The 20,212-nt window shown below is 37.6% G+C and overlaps 1 protein-coding gene across 1 annotated transcript; it reads right to left on the bottom strand.

The window, feature by feature from the left end:
• Positions 1 to 397: 397 nt before the first annotated feature.
• On the bottom strand, positions 398 to 17,935 carry CALB1 (calbindin 1). The gene is made up of 11 exons (XM_065752165.1): positions 17,757 to 17,935; positions 17,425 to 17,501; positions 12,771 to 12,845; positions 8,240 to 8,323; positions 8,103 to 8,159; positions 5,468 to 5,545; positions 3,321 to 3,376; positions 3,177 to 3,216; positions 3,035 to 3,088; positions 2,841 to 2,912; positions 398 to 2,432 (listed from the first exon to the last, which is right to left on the bottom strand). Exons 1-11 carry the CDS (start codon positions 17,836 to 17,838, stop codon positions 2,319 to 2,321), a joined length of 789 nt encoding a protein of 262 aa, XP_065608237.1. The 5' UTR covers positions 17,839 to 17,935; the 3' UTR covers positions 398 to 2,318.
• Positions 17,936 to 20,212: the final 2,277 nt, after the last annotated feature.

The raw sequence follows: 20,212 nt of genomic DNA, 5'->3' as shown, positions 1-20,212 counted from the left end.
TAAATTTAGCTTTTCATTAATATAATAGACATCTTTGTTAGAACAGTGTTGTCAAATCATTGTCTTTAAATCCAAGTTTTATTCGTGAGAAGATACTGGAAGAAACATTTGTTGTGCCAGTAGCTGAGAACTGTTGTATGGAGGGAGAAAACTGCCAGCAGTGGTAGAAGCAGGGTGACTTCAGAACAAGCCTTTGACAGGTAACTTTGCTCATGCTCAGGAAGACAGATCGCAGTTTCTGTGATGATGACTTTTTTGTCAAAACACTTTAAACACCTTATCTTCCACTGTAGTGATTTTAGCAAACAGTCATCTTACATCATATTTTGCATACAATATTTTTTTAACATTTGCACTGTTAAAATAAGGCAAAATTCAGGGTTTCAGCTGCACAGGATGAACAATATCAATCATTTATTGTACTGATAGGCAGATAATATTTTCACTATTCCTTCACTTTACATACACAGTTGTATATCACATTGCATAGAGCAAACAAGCAGGTGAGAGGTTAAATCACTGTGTGGAGTGGGAGTAAAGCCATGAGAATAAACTAAATTAATCTCACTTCAGTTTTTGTGCCCTTCTTCAGCAAGGCCCCATCCTGCACTCCATAACATTCCAAGCCCAAGGCTGAGGGAGCCTGGGGCCCAAAGGGTGTTCCTGAAATGGCATTTAGTTGCCTGAGTTCACCTGAGGTCATGGATTAATGTCAGGGGAATTTCAGTGCCAAAATAATCTTGAAGGATCTCAGCCTCATTGCTTGAGATACGTTTCAAATAAAACACATTTTCTTCTGCTCGTTAAGTAAGAGATGCATTTGAGAAGTTACATAAAGCTAATCTTCTAACCTGCTTCTGAAACAGTTTTCTGTGTATGGAGGCAACGTAGATTTAATGACATTAAGACACAGCCCCATTTCCTTCCTACACCAGTACACACTGAGAGCGGTGGCCAGGATGTTCCTGGAGTTGTGCTGGTACAAACGGTACAAAAATGGTGTAAAGTAAAAGAGCCAAGCCGAAAAATAAAATAAAAAATGAAATAAAGGAAGGAAAAAGAGCTCGTTCTGTATTATACCTCACATTTTAAAAAATATCTCTCTAGCTTAATACAAAGCAGAGCACTGGTAAACTGAATTACTAAACTGTTATAAAATCTTTACTACGTCTCTTGTTTATTTTAGTGTTAAATTTTATTAGTACTATTACAGATTAGTAACTCAGTGTAAGATCCAAGGAGGCACATTTTTCAAAATAATTGCTCTGTCCTTTACATGATACAGAAAAAAAATCCAGGAGATAGACAAAGTAGACAACAATAGTCTTAGGATATTAAATTTAATTATAGATTACACAGAATATGATGTAAAAACAGCAATTTACTAGAATAATATAACCTGCAAAATGTGAAAATAGTTTAGAAAATGGATTGTCATATTCTCTGACACAGCAATAGTCATGAAAGGTACACTTATATGTTAATCTGTGTATTAGCTATGCTATCTGTCATTTAGCCAGGATTCCAAGACGGATTAAAGGCATTTGTTCCTGAAGTGCCTGTGTTTAAATTCAGTAAAGTTAAACAGCAAGATGGAGAACAGTACATTTTTGTCAACTACTGCATGGAGATCTATCCCAGATAAATACTTCCTCTATATACTTAGAGTTCATAATGAGAAGAGTAGTTGAAAACCTGCAGAGCACAGACTAGTAAGTGGGTGGTTTGACAACTGGGAATATTTCTTGGTGCCTTGGTAACTTTTGGGTTATAGACATGCCAACTTATTTATCCCATTTCAAACCTAAGTTGTATTTCTTCTGAATATGTATCATACATTACAAAAAAGGCAACCCAAAAAACCCCAAACACATATACTTGTAAGTGGGAGAGAGTTTATTCTAGACTTCTTTGTTATATAGACCGACAAGGAAAAATGTTGCAAGTGTCAAAGGATATGATGACCACAACAGCATGGGCATGTGCAACTCTTTCAGGCTTGTTTATGAAAGCAAAAAAAAAAAAAGAAAAAAAAAAAAAAAAAAAAGAAAAGCCAAAAAAAAAAAAAATCCAATCCCAATATGTTTTAGTTTCTTTTGAATATACAGACTGGCCCAAACATAGACATTCTCTTTATCAATCTTATTGTTACAAAAACTGTACATTACAAACAGTATAGAAACAAACTTAAAGGAATGTGCCACACATCCTGGCTAATTTTCTATATGCATTTTAAAAATACAGCCTACTCCCTTATAGTGCACAGTTATTGTGTAGATAGAATACATCACTAGTTAAGTGGACATGAGAGAAGAATTTTAATTTTCCTCAGCACAGAGAATGAGAGCCAGTTCTGCTCGGTAAAGCTTTCCTCCATCAGACAAGGCCATGATGCTTTTCTTGTATGTCGCAAGGTTGTTAATGTCTAATTCCTATTTAAAGAACAGATAATGCTTTATAATCCTGTTTAGTTACCAGCATGAACAACTTTGCTGCCAATGGCAGAAAATAAGGAGGGGAAAAAAAATAAGATATTCTCAGTTTTTCTAGCAGTAACATATTGAAAATGTTGTTACATTTTTACATGATCCACGTTATAGGTGTATGTTAGATTGCTTATGTCCCATAAGCAAGCTTTTGACAGTGTTGCTGTGTAATCACAATTCCCTAAGTTAAGGCTTTGTACTGCTATGACTTCTGCCAAGATTTTTAGTTGCGCGTTGACTTCAGGAATTCTGACATAGAAGTTCTATATTTATCTTAAGTGGGTGGATTTTAAGTGTCCTTAAAATCCAAATTAAATCTAATCTCTAAGGGGAAAAAAGGTCCTCTAGGATTACCTTTTTGTTCTTTTCACAGAGATCCTTCAGTAATGCATCAAGTTCATTTTCATCTATATATCCATTGCCATCCTGAAAAATAACATTGAAGAGAGTACCAGGCATTTATTCTTCTTTTCAGAGGTTTTCCACAAATTCAGAAAATAAGTGCCATCAAACAAACCAATTAATTAAAAGGCTTTCTAAAGACTTACTTGATCATACATCTCAAAGGCTTTATTGAACTCCTTTGCACACATTTTGACGCCCTAAACACGAGAAGGAAAAAAAATAAAATTATGACACTGATTATGTCTAATACTATCAGTTTAACCATAAGAAAATGAATATTCATACCTGAAATTTAATAAGAAAATTTTCCTGTACTGGGAGTAGCCTTTGGGGACAAAAAAACAACAAACAAACAAAAAAAAAAAAAATCAGTGTATTGACTGTAATTGGTATATGATATCTATTGTGAAAAAGAGACAGGAGGCATACCTGGCCAGTTCAGTAAGCTCCAACTTTCCATCATTGTTTGCATCAAACATCCTGAGCTGAAAGAGTACATATTTTTACATTACTAATTGCAATTAATTAACACTTTAAAGAAAACACTTCTTAGGAAAACAAATTCATTGAAATTTAGCCTTTATTTAAATGCTGAAATGATGGGCCCAGGACATTCAATTCCTTAGGAAATAATAGACATTTCATTCAATTGGCTGCTGGGCTTAAATATGTAAGTAAAGATTGCATTATGTTGCTGTAATATATTTAAAGAAAAGGCTGAAGAAGTGCACTGGACAGTTAAGACATTTTATTGGTAGTGTAAAAATGGGAAATAAAGTGGATGAAAATAATTGCAACCAAATTATAGGAATATACATATATATATATAATTTGAAAAAAAAAATGCTACTTCTAATCACTCTTAAACATCATATTGTATTAGAGTGCTTTCCATTCAGCCCTTGAAAGGATGAGCTCCTGCTGCTTAAGGGGAACAAACAGCATACATTTGTTTTTTTAGAAGTAGATGGAGATATTACTCCTGCATGGCACTTCCTCTCCCATTTTTACCATCTATATGATTCAATTTTTCCACTTTCAAATATTATTTTACCTTTGCTGTATAAAAATTCACAAAAGCAGCAAATCATACAAAGCATTTTAGGCATTGTACTAAAACCACCACCACCCACACTCATCTCATCACTTTCAATCACAGTAATTTCAGATGTAGTTTTTAGATAAGTTGAAAAGTTGAGTCGTGTACTGAGGTAAGTGTACATTCTTTCAGCTATAGAAACAATGCCATGGAAGAAGACTCATTTTCATTTTTGTAATACACAATAAATGGCAATGGAGAACAGAAATAGAACCAATTCTATAAATGTTTATTTCTGTATAACACCCTGGCTCCTTCTAACACCTCCCTTCCTTTTTGGAGGTATTTAACATGAAGGAGGTAAGCAGTGGGAGCTATAAAGTCAATTATTTTGATAGGTTGTTATTGGCTGGCTGTGCCTGCCTGTGGCTTCTGGATGATTTCCATTAGTATTTCTGTATGTTTTCCATTAGTCTAAGTTCCTAGTTTCTGGGGAGATCATGGAAGAGTTGGCTTTAAAGGTTCTTTCATATCGCTCTTAATTCTTTGTCAGTGTGTCTCTCAGCAGAGACACTTTAATATGAAGGTCCAAAAACTCCTTAAATGAATAGGATATGTATGTTATCTTCACCAAGGACCAAACAGTGACAATTGATAAATGTAAATTTAGGTAACTGGCTTGTACTAGTACAACAAACCAGCAGATTTTTGTCAGGAAAGAAACAAATTTTGATAAACCATTCTCACACTTTGAGACACTTGGAGTACTTGTGCATTTACCTAGCACATTCTTGATGGCTAAAAGTATTTTGGGATGAAACCAAACCAGGAAAGCAAAAGTGCTGTGTTAGAAATTTCACGAAAACAACAGTTCTGAGTCTTTTTTGTCTTGAAATTTTCATTCATATGCCAATAGTGGTCTATACCATGCAGCACCATAGTGGTGGATAGAAGGTATGCCCCAAGGACAAAGCTGATTTAAGGCCAGGGAAGTGACAGTTTTCTTGTAGTGTTTATCAAAAACATTAATTTATTCTTTTGTAATTACATAGTGAAATTGAGAAGAGTGTAGTGCTTGTAAATCTGTTAAGAAACCACCATGCATGGATGGCTTTTAGGACAAGAGACAAACATTACAAACAGGGAAAAAATAGAAAGTAGTCTCAAATTAATTTGATGTAAGTATAATAATGTATTCAATGTTATGACAAGAAGGGTTTTTTCTCCTATGAGCTCTGAAGACTTTGTTTTGACCCTTAATGTCACGGGGAAGCGTAATAGGGGAACATTCTTTGCACCATACTGCAACGAGATCTACAGTTTAATAAACACCAAGTAGGTTCAAAATTCCAGAGCATTTTTGTAGCAATGATGAAAACCATGCAGCTACAGGAGTACTTGAAGTGCTGGGTGCCATCTCTGTGCTGCAATGACACATTTGGCTGATTTTGACTTGGTGGGGCCCAAATAATGTGTACCCATCTAGCAGCAGAAGATAAATACAGTTTTGATGAAATATGCCTTTAAATAATCTTACCATTATTTCTGTATATTCTGTTAGCTTTGAGTCTTCAATCTGCTTATTTGCCTTTTGTAATAAATCTTTCAAGAAACTCTGTTAAAATAAAGAGTGTAATAGGTGAATTTTTATCTATAGTATAAAACGTGACTTAATAACTTCAAATTAAAAGAATGGGAAATAATATTTTGCTTCCACTTTAATATTTATTGTTGAAGTTCAAAATAAGTAAAGAAAGGTGTAGCAATTAACAGTTAGGTCTGTAACAGTTTCTTTATGATCATTTCAACTATACTGCACAGTTTCATAAGGCATTATACATTGTATGCCATTCATTGTAATGTGAATTTAAAAGAAACAGTTTGGCTCTCAAGCATACTTCTTCCTAATCAATTCTACCGGTAGATTAAACTAATTAACCTTGGGACTCCTTGGAAAACATGCATGCCAACATAGGAACAATTTTTCAGAAAAGATCAATGATTAATCATTCTCCTCCTTGCTGATGGCAGTACATGATGCCAGAAGTGAATGTGTTAACCTGTGTCACTCTCTTACCTCTTACTTTAAAAATGTGCAGACAATTTTGCTAGATTTTCTTTTTTTATTGAGAATTGGATGTGGCATCCCATGCCTTCTAATCACATTTTAAATAACAGCCCTTTTTACTTTAAAAAAATATTATTTGTTCTGCTGATGCAGAGGTTGAAATTTCTGTACTGGATTTGTAAGAAAAACTATGTCTGAAATGTTGTAAATAGACTTTAGTATAGAAACATGTTTAATCTTCTGTATTTTCATGGAAAATAAGGCTAACCTGCCCATCTGAATATCTCTGACAAGGTCATTCATATCTCAACTTTACACATCATTGTCTGACCTGAGCTGTTGCCAAACCATTACTAAATATTGGCAGTGATGGAGGGACTGACTCTTCCCGAGACAATGTATTCCACTACCAGTATTGCTGTTGGAAAGTTTTGCTCATTTCCAGCCTAAACTACTCCTAGAAAGTAATTAAGTAGGTGTGTTCCTTACATAGCAAATATTTAAAATGTTTGGACTCGGCAAAAATAAAAAATAAAAAAAATAAATCGACTATTCCTAAAACTGAAACTTCATGTTTATGCCTTATTTTCATAGACTTGTTTCTCTGTTTCTCTGAGATCTCATAGCAAATGAGAGAGAACCATTCGGGATCCAGTTAAAATTTCTTAATTTAACTATTCCTAAACCAGCCCTGCCTTTTAAAGTCTATTTTAAATACTAGCAGCTGGCAACAGTCTTTAAAGAACTGTCTAACAGCTGGAGAGTTATCAAGAGCTACATGTTTGACGTCCTCCTGCTCCTGACAACTTCAGATACACCAACACGCTGTGAGCAGGCAGCAAAAGAATGGGCTTGGCTGTCTGAGGGCTACCTTGAAGGAGGTTCCTTGGCAAATACAATACACGTACTGAAATCAAAGAGGATGGGAAAAGGAATAAACTGAATGAAATAGTCCAAATTAGATGAATAAACACTGCTAGGTCTCTTGCTATGAATGGTTTTGACTCCTCTGAATATAAGGTACAGCAACTGAACTGTGGGAAAAGGCTCCTTTCTACTCAAAACCTGCTGTATGTGGTTAGGTCTCCTAAGAGGAAAGGCTGGGAGCTCAAATTGTTCAGCCAGAAGAAGAGGAGGCCCAGGGGAATCTCATCAATGTCTATAAATACCTGAAGGGAGGGTACAAAGAGGACAAGAGGCAGTGGCCACAAACTGGAGCACAGGAGGCCCCTCTGAGCCCCAGGCAGCACTGCTGTGCTGTGCAGTGCTGGAGCACTGGCGCAGGTTGCCCAAAGACTGTGAGGTCACCTCCTTGGAGACCTTCAGAAGCCACCTGACAGTGGGCCTGGGTACCCTGCTCTGGTTGTCTCTGCTGGAGGAGGGGTGGGACCTGAAGGATCCAGAGGGCCTCCAGACTCAGCCATTCTGTGATCCCGTGACTCTGTGATTCAGCATCTACAATTTTCTGTTAGTTTTGTGACTGGGGTAAATCAATGTAGTTTCATGTTTTGTTAATCCTGTTAAGACTGAGATGATTAATTGAATGATTCTGCCCTTTTTGTGCATTCTAAAATTAATAGCTAACTCCCACCAAATTAACTGAGCATGAACAATTCCAACTGTATTAACAGTAGTACAATGGAAATTGAACAAGTTCCATGATACATGAGAGAGCATAAGCTGCCCAGTAGCATAATGATTAGTGGTAAAGATGACCTTAGGAAAAAAAGATCAAAACAAAACACAAACAAAATGAACACCATCACAAAAACAGCCCTATTCCCTAAACAGTTTCAAAGAACAACGTGTCTTATAGGGGACTATCTGGTTTCCCAGGGCAGAAATCATCTTACCTACTTTTCAGCTGGAGCACCAGCCACCCTGAATCACTTGAGACAAATATTCATCTGAATTAAACCACATTTTTAGAATCATTTATAAGATTAGAGATGCACTTTAAATGATAAAGTCACCAGCTAATCATATTGCCTTCAGTCGTGTCTGAAATGCAAAATTATGCACCAATGGGTATGAACAAACAGATCCAATGTCTGTAATCCAATCTCTAATCTCATTTTGTGCACGCTCATAAGTATCAGCTTACCTTAAGTTCCTCAGAATCAATGAAGCCACTGTGGTCACTGTCATATTTTCTCCATGTCTGCAATCAGATGAATGATAATGAATTTATGGCAATCAGGTCTTGAGTGATTTTACAGAAGGAAAATTTTCACAGAGTACCTGCATGAAGTCTTCACTTGACTTTAGCTGCTGGCACCTAAAGAACAACAGGAAATTCTCCTCCGTCGGCAAAATCTGAGCAAGCTGTAATACATTGTAAAAAATACATTAAATTCTGATTTTCCAACAAGCCAGCTGAGCTTCTAAATGAGTATGAAGCTTTTAAAAGAGTGTGAAACTCTTTGTGGTCCTCCTGTCCTAATGTAATCTCACAAGAACCTTCATCTCATAAGCCCAAGCATTAGGACGATGCCTCTGAAAGGCTTCTGGCTTGCAGCTTTGCCATATTCATCCAAGTCAAACAGAAGTGAGGTCTGATATAAGGCAGTGAAACTGCTGTTTAGTGGAGACACCTAGGGATAAAGAGGTAAAAATTGACTTATGCAATGTCAGGATCTGTAGTGAAAACATCGGAATTGGTGTGAAAGGGAAAGCATGAAACAATGACGTTTAATGAGTGTGAAGGACCATGAAAATTAAGGAAGTAAGGAAGAAAGATTACTGACAGATACTGAGTACAAGGAAAAAGAGGCAGGAATATGTGTGTAAGGAAAGCAGAAAAATAAACTGGAAAAAAAAAAAGACTGTGAATTCTGGTAGGGCAAAGGGATGGCATCTAGTCATCATTTGTCAAGTACTGAAATGTGTTCAAGAAGAGCTATAAATATCAGAAAGAAATCAAAAAGACTTTAGCCCCACTGAATCAGGGGTGGTTCTTCCGACCCTTCTGTGTTACAAAAGGCTTTGTGAAAATCAGACATTATTGTACTGATTTTTGAAAGTGATCATTTACTATAACTCAATTTTGACAACTAACAAATGTAGAAGATGGAGAGTATGCTATATAATTTAACATAAAATCATGATTTGTTTTTAACAAAAGCCCAATATTTTTTTCTGTGCTTAAAATGTATGAAATATGTTTTGATTAGAGAAAAATTTTAACTTGAAGAATAGACCAGCTGTGCTTACTAGGAAGAGAAAATAGAGAAAGCAAGATTTCTTAGCTGCATTCTTCATGAAAAATGACATCTGCAGACTTCCTGTACCCCATCTTAAAATCTGTATTCACATTTTTGTTTCTGTGCATTCATTTCAAATGCTCAGATTTCTTGTTCTGCTTTTCCCTCATTTAGTGTTATCGCCCAATTGCTCAGGTGTTTTTTTGGGTTCCCATGGTGCTTGTAGGTGACTTCGGCTCCCCCTCTCACTGTATAGGTACAACAAGGGGATTGAAACAGATCTCTAGTTTCTCTAAAATTATCTACTCGAGAAGTCGGTCATATTCATTTAGTGCCTGTCTAACTGAAAACACATGTCAAAGTACTCTTCTTACAGAACAGAGCCATTGATTACAGACTGCCAGGCACATCAGAGTGTTCTGAGTGCTTTTGCTAAATGGCTGAATAGCAAACCTAATCGACTTAAAAATGTGTTTTTGTCAGCAGCTTTTGAAATTCATTCCATTAAAAACAGCAAATATTGTATGGATAAGTACATGCTCATATGTGTAACAGCTAAATGTGTGGAATTTAGCACTGATTTATGGAATTTTTTCTTTATTTCTCCCATGAGAAGAGGCTCTGACTTTTGGAGTAAGTCAGCTGTGCTGCTCAACAGCAAACGATGAATAAAAGAACTAATAAAAGAGTTTGGGGAAGAGACTGCTTATGACAATGGGCCCTTTCCAAAGTATCGTTAATGACTTATTAGCAGCACCAAACTAGATATGAGGCATGGAATATATTACCTCTGGAAGCAAGTTACTATATTTTAAACTGCACCTCCTGCCCTTCATAGATCACAAACAGAGAAAACCACAGGTCTTTACACTACAAAGAAGCAGTGGCTCAATATCCAATATTAGCTCAGACTCCTCTCAAAAATAAATCTTTCCTGGTTTCCATCTTTCATACCCTTTAGCATACTGCAAACAGTACAACTAAAGAGAAGTCCAGTTCTCCTAGCTTTTGCATCAACATCATTAAACTGCTTTTTGTTGAGAACTCTGCACTCACTACTAAGGGACAGTGAACTTCCAAGTCACTGCTATGGAGAGGAAAGGTAGGAATCTGCAGCTTGACTTCTGTGTGAGAATGGGTATCCTGAGATCCAGTGGGTGTGTCTGAGTAAGAGTACTATGAGTTCCCGCACATAGCAGCAATAGCAACTTAGTGTTTTCTGTGCTTTGTGAGTAAGAAGGGACAATGACAAAGCCCAAGGCTGGCTTGACTCTCTCTACTAAGCTGCAGGCTGAGGTAGGTCTTTATAAGTTACCTAGCAGTCATTAAGACAATATAAGAACTATTTTTTGGAAATCATTCTCTAAGTAAATTTTGGTAATTAAAGTACCTTACATATAATTCAGTGAATTTTCTTTGCAAAATACTATAATAGAGAACGGGAGTGAAAATAATATTTTATGCTAGTAAGTAGTTATTTTTATGGCAGAAGCAAGTGTCAAAGTATGTGAATATGGAATTACTGCTGTCTGAGCCTCAAAAATCTATGTTCCACATCCACATTTTAGTCCAAACATTGGCCTGAATTGATACAAAAGGTGAAAGAAAGGTCTCTTACAAAATGATAAGCAAGTAGACATGTCTGGCTCTGTATTTAGCTTGTGGACACTGGCTAAGTGCTAGAGCACTAAGTACAGTGTGCTTCCAAAGACAAAGCTGACATTTAATATGGGCATCTAACTGAAAAACCACTCCTTCCTCTATGAAACCACTCAGGCCTCCTCTTTATCTCAGCATACAGATCTCTCCTGAAAACTCATCATGTGAAGGACATTCTGATGGCTGGGAATTTATGTATTTTTTTTTTAACCACATTCTTTTTTTTTTTTTTTTCCAGAAGAAGTGTTTATTGAATTTTGTAAATAGTAGCAATCTGGAATCACAGGGCATTCTTATTTGTAAGGAAGGAGAAATCCAAATAACAACTTTAATATCATAATGCACGTACAACTTAGGCCAAGTCCCATCAGCACTTTCCAAATCAAGCTTCATGCTGATGTCAGTGAAATAAAATATAGATATTGGGTTAGGAAACCGCTATATTAAGAGAGAGAGTCCCTTCAGTCACAGAACTGAGTGCTGTCATTATTCAGTGGCTTCAATGGATGCTGAGTATGCTTGGCAGTTCACTGGGGGTGGTAAGCACCTTAACGTATTAGGCCCTGTGGGATTTGCTCACCTTTACGCATTAAGTCAATAGTACAATCAGAAATAGAACTTGAAAGGCAAAACTCCCAGTTATCTTCCCTAGGTAAAGAACAACAATCACTGCAGGCACTGTCTTGCATAATGCTTGCTATTACGCAATCCGAAAGTACTAAATTAAAAGGGATTATTCAACAACAAATGAATCAGCAGTTCTTAGTGCAAAAATAATTTGTTATGCTAAGTATTGTCAAAAAGATGCGTTTTTAAAATCACTTATAGCTGCAAGTAAAATAAACTGTGTTTCCATAATTTAGTCATAGCTAGGTTTTCATATAAACAAGTATTTTCAATTCAGACACATGACTGAGGAGAAAAAGTACCCTGAAATGATCTATTATATCAGCAGTGATACATTCTAGTGAATTGTATGTACTTTATTCAGTCTTCTATATTAAAAAATAGCTACTGACCCAAGGTTGGTTACTGTAGAAAATATGCAGACCTGGCTTGGTTCCAGCTGTTTCTTAATTAGCTTTCTAGGTCATATTTTGTACAATCAGAAAAAATAATAATCTCATTTCATAATAAAACTGCAGTCTTACTGCACTCAGTGTAACATAAATGAGTTGTAGATTTAGGCTTGAAATTGTGATTTCTCAAGCTGTAACCTAATGAACTCTCCTTTCTGATTTGCAGCGCTGAACAATGAAAGCATGACAAAATACAATAGTTCTTTGCTACCTAGAAAGTCATTTAAATTATACAACTGTACAGAGCCTGTACGTGTAGAAAAGGTTGGCTGACTGCACCTTTGTCCTCTTTAGAAAGTGATAGAAAAACAGGAGTATTCTGCCTCAGGTTTGGTCAAAGAAAGGGCTGGATCACAACTACTCTTAAAATTTTCATTAAGTTTGCCACGATTAACATCCTGTTTTGCCATGTATGTGCATAGACTACATACAGTGACTGCCCAATTACATCCACTTGTGTGTTACCCTCAATACAGGAGTGGTGAAAAAGCATTAGTTCAAAATTGTATGTAGAAATAAATCCTATTTACCTTTCACAATTTAGATTTCTAAAATAGAGCTGTTAGCTGCTTCACAGGAAAACCAAATTTCTGTTGATGCTCATTCTGAATCAAGGAAGCAGAGTTAAATGAAGTGTAGTCAAATATCTGGCAAAGGGTAAGGAATACTTTGCTTTTGGCTAAGAAAAAATAGTGAAAAAAACAACTAAAGAGAAATTTTCTGTTTTACTAAAACTACAAACTACTTACAAATATGCTCATATTGCTCTGTGCTAAATGTATTTTCTGTAAGAAAATGTGTTAGTCGTTTGTTATAGAGTAACTATCTTACCTCAACTATTCCTATTTTTCCATCAGTAGCTTTGCCATATTGGTCCACAAAAGCCTTCATTTCGGGTGTTAAGTCCTGCAGAGTTACAATGAGAAAATCAATACTTTTCAGACACAGAGAAACATATGCAAACTACTTGAATATTTTATTAGTTGCCAATACATTTACTGCATTTGATGAAATATTCACTCTTAATTGTAGCGAGAGTCCTCAAGTTTAAGTGAAATTGAGTAATTTTTTTAGGATAGATAATGTCACTGTGATAAATTTTAATTCCTAAGGGATGATATTACAGTCAGTGTGAGTGATTGGCATCTAAATACTTTGAACTCCTATTTTAGTTTACAGAATGAAAAAAATGAGAAGACAGATGTGTTGGAAGATACGTATAACAGCTCTTTTGTTTAATAGGATGCCAGTGAAGTTCATGGGTAATTATTAATCAATTTTCCCAGTTTCCATTATTAAATGACAGACTTGAAGGCAGCTCAAAATCCTTCAAAATAAGGAACATTTCAGTACAATACCTCTGAATACCAATATGGCCTTTCCACATCTTTGAGCTGATTTTATCCGAACAATGGATGCTATTTTAGCCCTAAAAGGACTAATCAGAATATCATATTCCTCACTGTTTAGTACTGAGTTATCATAAATAAATACAGAATCCAAATGCAATTGCTGTAATCTAAAGAGGCTTGTGAGAGAGACAGCATTGAACAGCACCTTAAATCTGACATAGTAAAGCCAGTTTCTTGTATAAATAACTGTTCTTGTATAAATTATGGCTCCTACTATACACTGGTACTCAAATAGTATCTTCAGCCTGAGCTAAAGCAAAGGAGCCAGTCTCAGGATGAATATCTAAACACCTGATTTGACACTTCACCAGGACTTGATTTGCTTTGCTTTGCTATAAGCTGCTATCAGCTTTCACTACTGTTTAAATTTCTGATATTCCTTGTATTTCTCATCAGTCCAAGCTAGTAAAACCAAGAGTAGCTAGTAAAGCCTGCAGAAAGAATCAGGACGGCGGCTATATTAAAATAATCAAAAATTATATGGTTACAGATGAAATTACAGCAGTCATTAGAAATTAAACTTTTAGTTGCTATAATAGTTCTGATTATATAGGACCTAAGTGAATTTCTCACTGGAGACATGGGGAATCTCAGCTGTACAAAGTCTGTTGAAGTTTGTCCCAAATTTCAGCTTCAAAAGCTAACTTAAATGTCAGTTCTTTAAAGATGATACAATCATGGCCTAGTATCCTATTTATGTCAAAGTCATCCATGGCAGGTTAGTAATTTGCCACAGCTTTAATTAGAGATGTAGTTATTAATACAATGCTGTTCAATGTCACCTCTCATCTAATGATCCCAAAGTGGGCATAAGTTTGCTTAGCAGTTGGAATGGAGAGTTAAGACATGCAGATTTTAATTAGTCCTGGTTAAATATTTTGCTAATTCTGCTAGTATCACCTCCACAGAGCCAGACAGTGTCCAGCCATTAAAGGAGGCATAGCTGCTTACAGACTAAATGAAACAGGATGCTCATCCTCTAGTACACAGTCCAGAAAGATAATTTTTTTTTCTTGGTGCTCACTTCAGCTACTTTTTGAGCTGGTTGACAAATTTTGCAAGTCACGTTATTCAAATACATATTCCGTCAAAAACTTGTTTAAATTTAACCAAGTGTAGTTGCTTTATCCTTGAAAATAAGAAACTAGCTCTTCACACCTTCATATCCTCTCTTAAAACTTAACAGTCACTCACCAAACCAAGTGGAGCTGTAGAAAAACAGCTGTTTTGAAATGATTTTTGAAGTGTAAGGATAGATAGCACTACAGAAGCACTTACACTACTGCAATCATAAACACCTACGAAGTCACATCTCTCTGTGGAGAAGTACTGTCCTCATCTGTATATGCAGAGAAAGTAAGTTAACAGATGTGGAGTAACTTTCCAAGACCCACTCATCAACCCTCTATTGATCTCTGTGTCACTCACTTAGACTCCACAGGTTCTTCTCATAACTGGCACACCAAGAGAATGTATTGCATAAAAAGTAGGGCACAGCAAATGGAAGCTCTGTCTATATATTTATACAGTTTTTATCTTTAGAAAGTGTCTGTTCTTTTTAAATATCTGAAAGTATGTCAGATCAAATCACTATCTACCACAATGCATGAAGTGAAAACACATAGTGTGACCAAAGAAAAGCCCAAGCCCTAAAACCTAGTACACATCTACCCTCTGGAGTGCTGGGTAACGTCAATCAATTCACATGCTATTGCTCTATCATAGAAAAAGCAACTGTGAAAGTAGTACAGGCTTACTGAGCAGATTAATAAAAAGATTAGAACATAATTAGAATAGCTCTCTGTAGCTGGGAATAATACTTAGAAATGTTAAACCATCCTATTCAATGACAGAATCAATGTGATTCTTTAATGCATATGGCATGACTGATGTAAAATCTAGCTATGAAGAATGCATAATTGAATATTTCAAAAATAGTGAGCAGGAAAGTGACTTGAAATACAGAAGTTAATGATGACAAAGAAGCTTTGGGTTGTTAAAAGAAGGACAGACAAGGAAATGACATATAACCTACACTAGTTTCTCAATGTGTCCCTTCTGGCAAAAGAAAAGAAATTTAAAGCTACTGAATTAGCATCCCATGAGACAAGAGATGAACTAATGAGATGCTTGTTTGGCAAATGAGCTTTCAAATCCAAGAATCAGCTTAGATTTGAAACCTAAAATGACATATATCCATAATCCAGAAAAAGACTTCAGAGATCTAGGTAATATCTACCAAAGGCAGAGGCAATAAACCATGTACCAAATTTGATGTTACTAGTGTAAATTGCTCTTTTCAGAAGAACGTTCCAAAAACAGGCTTGATCCAGAGAAATGACAAAAGAAAACTTAATTAAACACCTGAGTATTTTCAAAATAGAGTGGTGAGATACAGGTTGCAAAGTTCTTCTGTGTTACTTTGAGCAAGCCCTATATTTATGAGATGCACACCCCTTTTGAGAGAGAAAAGAGTCTGATTTTAAAGTAACTAATATTTTTTCCTTCAAGCTTCTAATTTATTTTGCAAATTCCTAAATACTATGTCAGAATTTCCACTTTGAATGCCATTGATACTAAATATAAGCAGGCTTTAAGTATCTTATTTCTAATGAACATGCATAAGTTTCCTGCACTTCTCTACAGAAAAGAGATATTTTCTATTGAAATATATGAAACGTGCTGAAGTTGTACTTTGTTTTTATGTGCAAAAAAATTAAAACAAACAAACAAAAAAAAGAAAAACAAAATAAAACACCACCTTTTCCCTCTGAAAACCTATTTTCTGTATGGTTTTTTGAGGCTTTTTGAAATTTTAGATTATACTTATTAACACTCATGAAAATGAGCATGTACAGCAATGACTGTATGAAGAATTAACTGATACCAAGACTGTAGAAACGTTAGAGGCATTTCTGGGAGACAGATTTTCAAATGTGTAAAGTTTGCACTCATAGAATTACTAAGAAGATAACCACAAGAATATTTTCCACAAAATTGAAGCATATGATTTTTTTTCTTTTTCATTTGTTTCTAAAATATACAGCAATATTAAAGTAAACTGTTGAAAGGTTATTGCTCAGTTTGGAGGTTGTTTTTTTTTTTTTTCTTTTTGTGAAGTAATCTATTTCCTCCATGCATACATGCTGATCAGCTAAATCTTTTTCTTTCTGTTACTTTGGAAGTATTTTAGCATAGATTGACTTGAATAGACTTGATAAAGTTGTATATTTGAATTTGGTGCTAAGTGGCCTGTTTTAGAAACCGATTACCCATAATTTATTTGTTAAAAATATTCACTTCTATTTAAATCTAGCTCCTTTCATGGAATCATTCCTCTCTCTATTTCTCCCTTGCTTCTTTCCTCTGCATTCTCTCTTTATTTCCCAAATGATTACAGTTTGGAGGAAGTTTGTAATTAAAACATTAATAACTCATATAATTGTTTTGATAACGTTTTCAAAAACGTTGCTGTCCCTGTCAGCAATCTGAACTACCAGGATTTGGTACTCGTATTCCTGATGTGCAACACTGGCAAAGGGCAAAAAGTGGCTAGCAGTCATCTGCAGATCTATGCACTGACCACCAAGGGGCAGAAATGTATTTCAGCCCACACTGCCCGTTAAGCACAAAATTAAAAGAGTCCAACTAACTTGAAGAGTTGGTTTCTCTTTTCTATTCTCTCTCTATTTTTATTTATTTATTTAAGTGTCAGTGCATATCTGGATCAGGTTGCAATAGGACAAAGTCCACCCACGGCAAAAGGATAACCTCATTTCTGACTTTTCGTGTTAAGCCCTTTGAGCAGTACCAGCCCACAGTCTGGTGAGATGTGAATGGGACCTGCTCTCCAGCTGAATGGACCCCCCTGACACCACCTTTCCGAAGCAGATGACATGTTTCATTTAAAACCTGCTTATTTCTAACCCATCTACCTCTCTTTGCAGGGTGAGGCTAATGTATGAACTGTGTGAAGGCAAGAAAGTCCTGAAGGAACCAAAGCACTGGAGTTTGCTCAAGAAAACTCTTCTTTCCCGGAGGAGATGGAAAAGTGGGGCAAAAGGTTAACCTACCAAGCCTGCCTTCTTCCGTGCCTGCTGCAGCTCCTGGATGAAGTTTTGTAGCTCCTTCCCATCCATGTACCCATTGCCTACAACAAAAAGAGTTACGCTTGTCGTCACTGCTCCCTCTAAACTCTCTCCACTCTTCAGCGCTGCCAGGGATGTCTCTAGCCCGTGTTCTCCCGGTGGAGCTGCTCCCGCACTCCTCGCCCGACCTCAACCCCAGTCGTAAGGTCGTGCCGGCTGCGAGGTGGCAGCCAGGGAGCGGCGGGACCCCCAGCCTCCCCCACGCATATCCCCCTCCAGCCGCCCCCCGCCACCCCGGGAAGGGGGAAAGGAGTCACCGTCGGAGTCGTAGTGGTGCCAGATCTCGAAGAACTGGGCGGCCGAGATCTCCACGCCCTGCAGGTGGGTCTCCGCCGTCATGATGATGGGGGCGCGGAGGGGTTCCGATGGGGCGCTGTCCGCGGTGCTGACTGTGCCCGCGGCCGGAGCGGCGGCGACGGCGGCGGCTGTGGCGGCGACGGCTCCGAGGGCTCCTCCCGCCGCCGCCCCGCCGAGGGCTATTTATGGGGCTGGCCCGGCACGGCCACTCCCCCCACGGCGCTCCCCTCCCTCTCCTCGGGCCTCGGCGCGGCCTCCCGCCCTTAGCGGGGGTAGCCGGAGTCTCCCGTCGGCGGCTGTGGCCCCGAGTCCTCGCCAGTCATCCCTGCCCCCGAGCAGCTGCCTCACAGTGCGAGGTGAGGGGTACTTGCTGGGGAGCCCCGAGCAGAGGGAGAAGTTGTTATGGGTCCATCACGGTGGTAGAGTGCGCCCATGAGATGAGGAGGATGGTGGGTGATCATTCAGTTCAGCCATTGGGCTTCCACCTGGGAAATAGTCCTAGGTATCTGAGCTCTGTAGGATGTCCCAGTGCAAGAAAAACTACATGGGACAGAGTGTGGAGTGCAAGGAATCTACTTCAATCACACCATTTTTGGCTGCACTGTCTAGGAGCAGAGATGATAAATTTAATTATTTGGTCCTAATTTCATCCTAGCAGGTAGGAATGGAACTCCACATTAGCTCACTCTCATTGCAGAGGTGTGAGGGATGCTACCACAGTCACTTCTGATTGCTAAGAGAGTCCTTTTGGTGCACCAGCATTGAAGATTTACCCTCCTCTACCAGTAAGTTGGTGTGAGGGGTTAGAGATCTTTCTATCACAGGATAGCATGGTGTTGGACCATTAATAATTATTAGGTTCTCTTTGGGATGGATCATTTCAGTATTTAGGTTTACTTGGGTGCTCTTAGGCACTGAACCTGCCTTTCTGTCTTCTACAATGTCTCTCACATGCTACCTTGAGTTAGCAGAGTTGAATGGCCAAGAGGTTTGGTTGACAGAACACTGCCAAATACCGTAGGTAGTACAGTAAAGGTGGGGGATGAGAACAGCTGGGAAGCTTGGGAATCTCCTTGTGTTAAGTAATTGACATAAGCAACAGTAAAGACAGTAGTATGTTAAGTCTCATGTGTAACATGAGGATCAAAATTGATGAGATAATGCATAACAGAAGATGGCAAAAAGCCAAGGGGGATGGATAACCCAGCAGGATGAGAGGAGGATGCTTAGTTAAAGTCTGACATGTCCTGAGAGAGATTTCAGTAGATTGGGTGGCTGAAATCTTGTATGCATTATGGAACAAGATGTGGGCATAGCAATTAAGTAATCATGAGACCTTGTACTTGATTCCCTTCATCTTTCCATTCTCCTGTTTCTCCACCTGTTATGTTTAGCTTTCGCTCATTCTCTTGCTGCTGTTTGGCTGTGTGTTCTTCAAGGAGATATATCTGTGTTTTGTGAGCTGCTGAACAAAACAGATAAGATGAAAGGCACAAGTATTTGATAATCCATCTTCAGTTCAAAATGCTTGTAAGTATTAGTGAAAAGCATTCTCAAGAACTTTACGGCCACAAATACCTTTATGCACTTTCAGAATGGCTACAGTAATTTTAAATAGTACCTTCCAATTTCTGTTTGTGTGTTGCCTTGTGAAAATAAAAGAAAGAACAAAATTATGGCTATGCCAGGCACACTTTTTCAGGAGCAGCTTTCTCAGAGAAGTAGACTTTAGTGGGAGCCAGATCCTGAAATTTCTGTGTCTCTACACTGTCTTGAAAAGAAAAATCTCATGCTAATGCATTTCAAGAAAGTAACAATGATGACAAGAGAACAGAGCATTCGTGAGAGTTTTTTGTTTTCTTTTTTACCAAGAGCAAGTACCTGGCTGGGCCCTGGCCATGACAGCGGAAGTGCAGTGAATTGAGCCCGGACTATCCTTTTACTTGGGAAAGACAACAGGGTGCTAGTGACGCAAGGACATTGGAAGGAGACAAAGGTGGAATTGGCATTTCCATCATTTTTACACAGAAGAGATCTGTGCCAATGAGGCAACCTCTTGTATTTGCCAAGCGTATTGAATTACTAAGTTCAGTGCAGAATTTCAGCTTCTAACAGCATGCTCAAATGGAAACTGAGTATTTCAACAGTCCTTTGACTTGCATCTTATGTTGATTTGCTCCTTTCTGTGCAGCATTTTCAAATGGCGCATGAAACCTTGTCCTTGTTACTTGCCATTGACCCAGAAGTCTGTAGCTGGATGATAGAGAAGAATTCATGATTGTTTGGGGCCAGCCCAACCTTTCTCATCTGACTGCTCATACTTTTAAGTGGAAAGGAGCTGTAATGTTCACATTTCTAAAAGTTCTCCAAATAAAATATTTTGCATAGGTCATATGTGGCCAGGATGGTTTGGAAA

The sequence above is a fragment of the Cyrtonyx montezumae genome, unplaced genomic scaffold, assembly GCF_038088225.1.
Source record: "Cyrtonyx montezumae isolate F1298 unplaced genomic scaffold, pur_monq_1.0 scaffold_8, whole genome shotgun sequence".
In the NCBI taxonomy this organism is placed as follows: domain Eukaryota; kingdom Metazoa; phylum Chordata; class Aves; order Galliformes; family Odontophoridae; genus Cyrtonyx; species Cyrtonyx montezumae.
Note: the sequence above shows the minus strand (reverse complement) of the source record. Positions and strands in the feature narration are given on the sequence as shown.